This window comes from Oncorhynchus gorbuscha, unplaced genomic scaffold (assembly GCF_021184085.1).
Source record: "Oncorhynchus gorbuscha isolate QuinsamMale2020 ecotype Even-year unplaced genomic scaffold, OgorEven_v1.0 Un_scaffold_724, whole genome shotgun sequence".
NCBI lineage: Eukaryota > Metazoa > Chordata > Actinopteri > Salmoniformes > Salmonidae > Oncorhynchus > Oncorhynchus gorbuscha.
In genome coordinates this window covers 95,001-105,431 of record NW_025745780.1, presented here as the reverse complement: position 1 = coordinate 105,431, position 10,431 = coordinate 95,001, and the positions used below count along the sequence as shown (strand labels likewise).

At 48.5% G+C, this 10,431-nt stretch overlaps 1 protein-coding gene and 1 long non-coding RNA gene across 2 annotated transcripts in view; both read right to left on the bottom strand.

Moving 5' to 3' along the window:
- Positions 1 to 2,450: 2,450 nt before the first annotated feature.
- LOC124019919 (dual specificity protein phosphatase 16-like) overlaps positions 2,451 to 10,431 on the bottom strand; it is a gene marked incomplete at its 5' end in the record, with an annotated part of 45,550 nt that continues 37,569 nt past the window's right edge. Inside the window, 5 exons of the mRNA XM_046335366.1 lie at positions 2,451 to 6,011; positions 6,080 to 6,313; positions 6,377 to 6,469; positions 8,481 to 8,764; positions 9,358 to 9,536. Coding sequence (XP_046191322.1) covers positions 5,249 to 6,011; positions 6,080 to 6,313; positions 6,377 to 6,469; positions 8,481 to 8,764; positions 9,358 to 9,536 — 1,553 coding nt within the window. The remainder of the gene's footprint in view (positions 6,012 to 6,079; positions 6,314 to 6,376; positions 6,470 to 8,480; positions 8,765 to 9,357; positions 9,537 to 10,431) is intronic.
- Positions 6,969 to 7,804, bottom strand: LOC124019921. Its single transcript, XR_006835872.1, has 2 exons — positions 7,373 to 7,804; positions 6,969 to 7,295 (listed from the first exon to the last, which is right to left on the bottom strand). It is a non-coding gene; the product is annotated as an uncharacterized LOC124019921 (long non-coding RNA).

Below are 10,431 nucleotides of genomic sequence, written 5' to 3'. Positions count from 1 at the left end.
CTGTAGAGGGCTAGAGGCAGGGTTCAACCATAGACCATGTCAACTGTAGAGGGCTAGAGGCAGGGTTCAACCATAGACCATGTCAACTGTAGAGGGCTAGAGGCAGGGTTCAACCATAGACCTATCATAACTGTAGAGGGCTAGAGGCAGGGTTCAACCATAGACCATGTCAACTGTAGAGCCTCAAGAGGTGCTGAATGATTCATACTGTAAAGTGTTGTTCATGGGTACATTCCAGACCTGTAGGATGGTGAAGAAAACTCATCTTCCTGGACATTGATCATGTAAAGGATTGTATTACAGAGGTTAAAGTTCAGCGTGTCAATGTTAGAAAATAAACCACATGTTGTGTACCATTTTCAGATTTTATTTCAACAGTCAACATACATCTACTACTTATCAGCTTCATCCAAATGTCCACATTATCTGTTGTAAAACTAGCTATATTCTGACACAGCAACAACAACCCCATAACAGACCTACTATCTCTCACACACGTCCACACACTGTGGGAGCTGAACCTGTCTCAGGTCTGGGTCAGGACCACTGGTCTCAGGTCAGGGTTCAGGTCTGGGTCAGGACCACTGGTCTCAGGACAGGGATGGGACCACTGGTCTCAGGTCAGGGTTCAGGACCACTGGTCTCAGGTCAGGGTTCAGGACCACTGGTCTCAGGTCAGGGTTCAGGTCTGGGTTCAGGACCACTGGTCTCAGGTCAGGGTTCAGGACCACTGGTCTCAGGTCAGGGTTCAGGACCACTGGTCTCAGGTCAGGGTGGGTCAGGACCACTGGTCTCAGGTCAGGGATGGGACCACTGGTCTCAGGTCAGGGTTCAGGTCTGGGTTCAGGACCACTGGTCTCAGGTCTGGGTCAGGACCACTGGTCTCAGGTCAGGGTTCAGGTCTGGGTCAGGACCACTGGTCTCAGGTAAGGGTTCAGGTCTGGGTCAGGACCACTGGTCTCAGGTCAGGGATGGGACCACTGGTCTCAGGTCAGGGTTCAGGTCTGGGTCAGGACCACTGGTCTCAGGTCAACCACTGTTCAGGTCTGGGTCAGGACCACTGGTCTCAGGTAAGGGTTCAGGTCTGGGTCAGGACCACTGGTCTCAGGTCAGGGATGGGACCACTGGTCTCAGGTAAGGGTTCAGGTCTGGGTCAGGACCACTGGTCTCAGGTCAAGGTTCAGGTCTGGGTTAGGACCACTGGTCTCAGGTCTGGGTTCCACTGGTCTCAGGTCTGGGTCAGGACCACTGGTCTCAGGTCTGGGTTAGGACCACTGGTCTCAGGTCTGGGTTAGGACCACTGGTCTCAGGTCTGGGTTAGGACCACTGGTCTCAGGTCAGGAGGACCACTGGTCTCAGGTCTGGGTCAGGACCACTGGTCTCAGGTCTGGGTCAGGACCACTGGTCTCAGGTCAGGGTGGTCTCAGGTCTGGGTTAGGACCACTGGTCTCAGGTCTGGGTTAGGACCACTGGTCTCAGGTCTGGGTTAGGACCACTGGTCTCAGGTCAGGGTTCAGGACCACTGGTCTCAGGTCAGGGTTCAGGACCACTGGTCTCAGGTCAGGGTTCAGGTCTGGGTTCAGGACCACTGGTCTCAGGTCTGGGTCAGGACCACTGGTCTCAGGTCAGGGTTCAGGTCTGGGTCAGGACCACTGGTCTCAGGTAAGGGTTCAGGTCTGGGTCAGGACCACTGGTCTCAGGTCAGGGATGGGACCACTGGTCTCAGGTCAGGGTTCAGGTCTGGGTCAGGACCACTGGTCTCAGGTCTGGGTCAGGACCACTGGTCTCAGGTCAGGGTTCAGGTCTGGGTCACCACTGGTCTCAGGTAAGGGTTCAGGTCTGGGTCAGGACCACTGGTCTCAGGTCAGGGATGGGACCACTGGTCTCAGGTAAGGGTTCAGGTCTGGGTCAGGACCACTGGTCTCAGGTAAGGGTTCAGGTCTGGGTCAGGACCACTGGTCTCAGGTAAGGGTTCAGGTCTGGGTCAGGACCACTGGTCTCAGGTCAGGGATGGGACCACTGGTCTCAGGTAAGGGTTCAGGTCTGGGTCAGGACCACTGGTCTCAGGACAAGGTTCAGGTCTGGGTTAGGACCACTGGTCTCAGGTCTGGGTCAGGACCACTGGTCTCAGGTCTGGGTCAGGACCACTGGTCTCAGGTCTGGGTTAGGACCACTGGTCTCAGGTCTGGGTTAGGACCACTGGTCTCAGGTCTGGGTTAGGACCACTGGTCTCAGGTCTGGGTTAGGACCACTGGTCTCAGGTCTGGGTCAGGACCACTGGTCTCAGGTCTGGGTCAGGACCACTGTTCTCAGGTCAGGGTTAGGACCACTGGTCTCAGGTCTGGGTTAGGACCACTGGTCTCAGGTCTGGGTTAGGACCACTGGTCTCAGGTCTGGGTTAGGACCACTGGTCTCAGGTCTGGGTTAGGACCACTGGTCTCAGGTCTGGGTCAGGACCACTGGTCTCAGGTCTGGGTCAGGACCACTGGTCTCAGGTCTGGGTTAGGACCACTGGTCTCAGGTCTGGGTTAGGACCACTGGTCTCAGGTCTGGGTTAGGACCACTGGTCTCAGGTCTGGGTCAGGACCACTGGTCTCAGGTCAGGGTTCATGTCAGGGTCAGGACCACTGGTCTCAGGTCAGGACCACTGTTCTCAGGTCAGGGTTCATGTCAGGGTCAGGACCACTGGTCTCAGGTCAGGACCACTGTTCTCAGGTCAGGGTTCAGATCTGGGTCAGGACCACTGGTCTCAGGTAAGGGTTCAGGTCTGGGTCAGGACCACTGGTCTCAGGTCTGGGTCAGGACCACTGGTCTCAGGTCTGGGTCAGGACCACTGGTCTCAGGTAAGGGTTCAGGTCTGGGTCAGGGCCACTGGTCTCAGGTCAGGACCACTGTTCTCAGGTCAGGGATGGGACCACTGACCTCAGGTCAGGGTTCAGGTCTGGGTCAGGACCACTGACCTCAGGTCAGAACTTATTCAAAGCCTTTACCACAGGTATCAGTCATTACATCATTCCTTTACCACAGGTATCAGTCATTACATCATTCCTTTACCACAGGTATCAGTCATTACATCATTCCTTTACCACAGGTATCAGTCATTACATCATTCCTTTACCACAGGTATCAGTCATTACATCATTCCTTTACCACAGGTATCAGTCATTACATCATTCCTTTACCACAGGTATCAGTCATTACATCATTCCTTTACCACAGGTATCAGTCATTACATCATTCCTTTACCACAGGTATCAGTCATTACATCATTCCTTTACCACAGGTATCAGTCATTACATCATTCCTTTACCACAGGTATCAGTCATTACATCATTCCTTTACCACAGGTATCAGTCATTACATCATTCCTTTACCACAGGTATCAGTCATTACATCATTCCTTTACCACAGGTATCAGTCATTACATCATTCCTTTACCACAGGTATCAGTCATTACATCATTCCTTTACCACAGGTATCAGTCATTACATCATTCCTTTACCACAGGTATCAGTCATTACATCATTCCATTTACCACAGGTATCAGTCATTACATCATTCCTTTACCACAGGTATCAGTCATTACATCATTCCTTTACCACAGGTATCAGTCATTACATCATTCCTTTACCACAGGTATCAGTCATTACATCATTCCTTTACCACAGGTATCAGTCATTACATCATTCCTTTACCACAGGTATCAGACAAAACCCACAACCACACCGTTAATAATATATCATATTTAGCGCTTTAATCCAAAGTGACTTACAGTCATGCGTGCGTACATTTTACTTCTGGGCGGCCCCGGGAATCGAACCTACAACCCTAGGGTACAAGCGCCATGCTCTACCAACTGAGCTGTTCGGGAGCTGTTCGGGAGCTGTTCGGGAACTGTTCGGGAGCTGTTCGGGAGCAGTTCGGGAACTGTTCGGGAGCTGTTCGGGAACTGTTCGGGAGCTGTTCGGGAGCTGTTCGGGAGCTGTTCGGGAGCTGTTCGGGAGCTGTTCGGGAACTGTTCGGGAGCTGTTCGGGAACTGTTCGGGAACTGTTCGGGAGCTGTTCGGGAACTGTTCGGGAACTGTTCTGGAGCTGTTCGGGAGTTGTTCGGGAACTGTTCGGGAGCTGTTCGGGAACTGTTCGGGAACTGTTCGGGAGCTGTTCGGGAACTGTTCGGGAGCTGTTCGGGAGCTGTTCGGGAACTGTTCGGGAGCTGTTCGGGAACTGTTCGGGAGCTGTTCGGTAGCTGTTCGGGAGCTGTTTGGGAACTGTTCGGGAGCTGTTCGGGAACTGTTCGGGAACTGTTCGGGAGCTGTTCGGGAACTGTTCGGGAGCTGTTCGGGAACTGTTCAGTTGTTCCAGCATCTTTTCTTGCTGCTCAAATAAGACCTGAGATTTGAATTGTCAATCAGAAGAAGACAGAGGAACAGGAAAAGCCTCTAATTTGGATGTGTGAGGTATTGGATGATTTGACACAGGGCTATCAAGGATCTCTGATCCCGTTCTTCATAAGGCTTCATAAAGACTTCATAAGGCTTCATAAAGACTTCATAAGGCTTCATAAAGACTTCATTAGGCTTCATAAAGACTTCTTAATGCTTCATAAAGACTTCATAAGGCTTCATAAAGACTTCTTAAGGCTTCATAAAGACTTCATAAGGCTTCATAAAGACTTCATAAGGCTTCATAAAGACTTCATAAGGCTTCATAAAGACTTCATAAAGACTTCATAAGGCTTCATAAAGACTTCATAAAGACTTCATAAGGCTTCATAAAGACTTCATAAAGACTTCATAAGGCTTCATAAAGACTTCATAAGGCTTCATAAAGACTTTATAAAGGTTCATTAAAGCTCCATGAATCCAACGTCAGACAGACATCTACTGCTCCTTGACGACGATCATCAACATTCAGAAATAAATGAAAACGATGAACACTCATCCAAACCAAAGACAGTCCTCTCAGAGTTCACCTCTTCATCACATTCATCATCGTCACACAGTTGCTTTCTGCTTCCAGGTCAAAGTTCAACTACATTAATGCCAACTGTCGCGACACAAGTACACATAGAGCCGCTTAGATCAGTTCAAGGTTCAAGTCCCTAGTGGGACAATAAGATGGGTCCATAACAAGTCTTTCCCCTCAACATGGGTCTGATCTGAGGAGGTTATACTCCCTAGAACGGACGTCTCCATTCAAATCAATGATTCCGTAAGGGGTGGCCTGGAGGCCATATTGAATGTCCCTCTCAGGACACCTCTATGACCTCCATGCTTCCTGAGAAGCTGCTGTGACTCCCCATCTCCTCCCTCCTAGTCTCGCCTCCTCCTCTCATCCTGTCTCCGAGTTCCATCTGACAGCTCCGTCTCTTCAGCTGCTTCTCCAAGGTGCTCTCCTCGTGCCAGCTCCTCCGTGAGTCCCCGTGGTCGCCGCTCCTCTGTCGCCCGCGCCGCCGCACCTCCTCCAACCCCTGACTCACGCTGTATGCCGCCACGCTGCCACCCCCCAGAATGTTAGCCCCGCCTCCCAAGATGGCGGAGGTGGAGTAGAAGTGGTGTGACTCGGAGAGGTACCATCCCCCCGACGACACGGTGACGGGACCCAATAGGATGTCAGAGTGCCAGCCCTTCAGGGCGGAGCCTAGTTTAGGGGCGGGCTTGGACAGGTGCTGCTGGGAACGCGATAGGCCAAACAGGAAGCCGGTGGTGTGAGGGGTGTTGTTAGAGCTCTCCTCCATACTGCCACTACGGTGGAGCTGCTGGGAACAGGAGAGGGGAGGTGGAGGAGGCTTAGCCTGGCTGGGCTGCTTCATGCTGGGCTGGTTGGAGGTGGTAGTGGTGCTGGTTGTGGTGGAGACGACAGGAGCAGCAGTGGGAGCTGCAGACGTAGCAGCAGGGTCTGCGGGACCGTCGTCCTGCTCCTTGTCAGGGCTCGGCTCAGGTGTAGACTGCTCTGACATCTCCTTCACAGGAGAGAACTGATACGGTTTCCCTGCAGGCTCCTTGAAGCTCACGGATGGGTTATAATACTCCTGGGCTCCGGGGTGGGATGTAGGGTGGGGGTACGGCCTCATGGGGCGCTGCTGCAGCCTCCTGGCTCCCTGTACGACTTGATGTCCAGAGAGAAAGACCTTTTCAGCCGGGCAGCGCTGTCCTCCGTCCCCTGGTCCAGCTGAAGGCCTTGGAGCCCCTGGAGAGCCTGGGCCAGGAGCCTCTCCTCTGGAGGCCAGGGGGCCAGGACACACGGCAGGGTCAGGGGCTCCAGCATGGCCAAGGCAGGGTCTGGGAGGCTGGAGGTAGGGTTAGGGGGGATCCTGCTCTAGTGGGGGTGGAGGAGAGGAGAGGGTTTGACCCCGGTGGTTTCTCTGATCTCCGACCTTCCAGGAGTCGTGATCTTCTTCTCAAAGTCCAGCAGCTGACCCAGGAAGTTGAAGTTAGGAGAGATGGTGGGTCTCTTCTCCTTCACGAACCTGGAGAGGAAAGACAGAAACATACAGGACATCAGTAGAGACACACTGGGTTGTTATAGAGTTGGGAAAACCTAGAGGGTCAAGACAGGGGACATTTATAACTGTAACACAGAACATCAGTAGAGATGCTGCTGAGGTTACCATCCCAGCCATCATTACAGCCCCCACAGTGCAGTGTGTTCATTCAGGATGACAAGATGGGCCTTTCATGGGGTCATGTGACACACAGTGTTAATCAGGGGTCATGTGACACACAGTGTTAATCAGGGGTCATGTGACACAGTGTTAATCAGGGGTCATGTGACACACAGTGTTAATCAGGGGTCATGTGACACACAGTGTTAATCAGGGGTCATGTGACACACAGTGTTAATCAGGGGTCATGTGAGGCTGGGTTCATTTAGACAGACAGGAAGAGGGGGTATCCTCTTAGTTACGGAGAACTTGGGAGGAGGGTGGTTGCTGAGTGGTCAAGTCCATAAGCAGGAAGGTGACATGAGGTCCTACAGGGTTCAATCATCTCACCTGTAAATCCTTATTATGGTCCTACAGGGTTCAATCATCTCACCTGTAAATCCTTATTATGGACCTACAGGGTTCAATCATCTCACCTGTAAATCCTTATTATGGTCCTACAGGGTTCAATCATCTCACCTGTAAATCCTTATTATGGTCCTACAAGGTTCAATCATCTCACCTGTAAATCCTTATTATGGTCCTACAGGGTTCAATCATCTCACCTGTAAATCCTTATTATGGTCCTACAGGGTTCAATCATCTCACCTGTAAATCCTTATTATGGTCCTACAGGGTTCAATCATCTCACCTGTAAATCCTTATTATGGTCCTACAGGGTTCATTCATCTCACCTGTAAATCCTTATCATGGGTTCAATCATCTCACCTGTAAATCCTTATTATGGTCCTACAGGGTTCAATCATCTCACCTGTAAATCCTTATTATGGTCCTACAGGGTTCAATCATCTCACCTGTAAATCCTTATTATGGTCCTACAGGGTTCAATCATCTCACCTGTAAATCCTTATTATGGTCCTACAGGGTTCATTCATCTCACCTGTAAATCCTTATCATGGGTTCAATCATCTCACCTGTAAATCCTTATTATGGTCCTACAGGGTTCATTCATCTCACCTGTAAATCCTTATTATGGTCCTACAGGGTTCAATCATCTCACCTGTAAATCCTTATTATGGTCCTACAGGGTTCAATCATAATATAATAATAATAATAATCTCACCTGTATATCCTTATTATGGTCCTACAGGGTTCAATCATCTCACCTGTAAATCCTTATTATGGTCCTACAGGGTTCAATCATCTCACCTGTAAATCCTTATTATGGTCCTACCTGTAAATCCTTATTATGGGTCCTCAATCATCTCACCTGTAAATCCTTATTATGGTCCTACAGGGTTCAATCATCTCACCTGTAAATCCTTATTATGGTCCTACAGGGTTCAATCATCTCACCTGTAAATCCTTATTATGGTCCTACAGGGTTCAATCATCTCACCTGTAAATCCTTATTATGGTCCTACAGGGTTCAATCATCTCACCTGTAAATCCTTATTATGGTCCTACAGGGTTCAATCATCTCACCTGTAAATCCTTATTATGGTCCTACAGGGTTCAATCATCTCACCTGTAAATCCTTATTATGGTCCTACAGGGTTCAATCATCTCACCTGTAAATCCTTATTATGGTCCTACAGAGTTCATTCATCTCACCTGTAAATCCTTATTATGGTCCTACAGGGTTCAATCATTTACATTTACATTTAAGTGATTTAGCAGACGCTCTTATCCAGAGCGCGGGTTCAATCATCTCACCTGTAAATCCTACAGGGTTCAATCATCTCACCTGTAAATCCTTATCATGGTCCTAGAGGGTTCAATCATCTCACCTGTAAATCCTTATTATGGTCCTACAGGGTTCAATCATCTCACCTGTAAATCCTTATTATGGTCCTACAGGGTTCAATCATCTCACCTGTAAGCTTCGTCTAGTGACATGTCCATCCTCGTCATGATGTAAGCGATAGCGATGGTTGCCGAGCGGGAGATGCCAGCCAGACAGTGGACCAGCACACAGGCGTTGGAGGCTTTGGCCTTCTCTATGAACTCTACAGATCTGTCCAACCAGGGGAGGATCTTCTCGCAGAAGCTGTCGTTGACAGGAACTCGCAGGAAGTGAGACTCGGGGATGTAGTCTGGTTTGGGACATGTGTTACTGGCATTCAGGACGTACGTTATCTCATTCTGCTGCATCACTTCCTGTAGAGGAGGGAGGAATACAGCTGGTTAGAATGCTTTACACACATCACTTCCTGTAGAGGAGGGAGGAATACAGCTGGTTAGAATGCTTTACACACATCACTTCCTGTAGAGGAGGGAGGAATACAGCTGGTTAGAATGCTTTACACACATCACTTCCTGCAGAGGAGGGAGGAATACAGCTGGTTAGAATGCTTTACACACATCACTTCCTGTAGAGGAGGGAGGAATACAGCTGGTTAGAATGCTTCACACACATCACTTCCTGTATAGGAGGGAGGAATACAGCTGGTTAGAATGCTTTACACACATCACTTCCTGTAGAGGAGGGAGGAATACAGCTGGTTAGAATGCTTTACACACATCACTTCCTGTAGAGGAGGGAGGAATACAGCTGGTTAGAATGCTTTACACACATCACTTCCTGTAGAGGAGGGAGGAATACAGCTGGTTAGAATGCTTTACACACATCACTTCCTGTAGAGGAGGGAGGAATACAGCTGGTTAGAATGCTTTACACACATCACTTCCTGCAGAGGAGGGAGGAATACCGCTGGTTAGAATGCTATAATATAAAGTAATATATCTAATACCTTGTTGAGTACGTCTCTCTGACAGCCCAGGTAGAGGTGAGGCAGGATGCGTGTTGGCCCAGAGGTGTTGAGGGGCAGGCAGGGCTGAGAGAGGCAGGTGGGGACCAGGCAGGACGTGGCCAGAAGAACCTTACCTTCACATAGACCTGGAAACAGCTGGGAAAACGATGAGAAACCACCTGAAGACAGACACACAGAAACATCCCAATCAAATACAGGAAGACAGAGGTTACTGTATTAGAGATACTAGAGGTTACTGTATTAGAGATACTAGAGGTTACTGTATTAGAGATACTAGAGGTTACTGTATTAGAGATACTAGAGGTTACTGTATTAGAGACACTAGAGGTTACTGTATTATAGATACTAGAGGTTACTGTATTAGAGAGACTAGAGGTTACTGTATTAGAGATACTAGAGGTTACTGTATTAGAGATACTAGAGGTTACTGTATTAGAGATACTAGAGGTTACTGTATTAGATACACTAGAGGTTACTGTATTATAGATACTAGAGGTTACTGTATTAGAGAGACTAGAGGTTACTGTATTAGAGATACTAGAGGTTACTGTATTAGAGATACTAGAGGTTACTGTATTAGAGATACTAGAGGTTACTGTATTATAGATACTAGAGGTTACTGTATTAGAGATACTAGAGGTTACTGTATTAGAGACACTAGAGGTTACTGTATTAGATATACTAGAGGTTACTGTATTAGAGACACTAGAGGTTACTGTATTAGAGATACTAGAGGTTACTGTATTAGAGATACTAGAGGTTACTGTATTAGAGACACTAGAGGTTACTGTATTAGAGATACTAGAGGTTACTGTATTAGAGATACTAGAGGTTACTGTATTAGAGATACTAGAGGTTACTGTATTAGAGATACTAGAGGTTACTGTATTAGAGACACTAGAGGTTACTGTATTAGAGATACTAGAGGTTACTGTATTAGAGATACTAGAGGTTACTGTATTAGAGATACTAGAGGTTACTGTATTAGAGATACTAGAGATTACTGTATTAGAGATACTAGAGGTTACTGTATTAGAGATACTAGAGGTTACT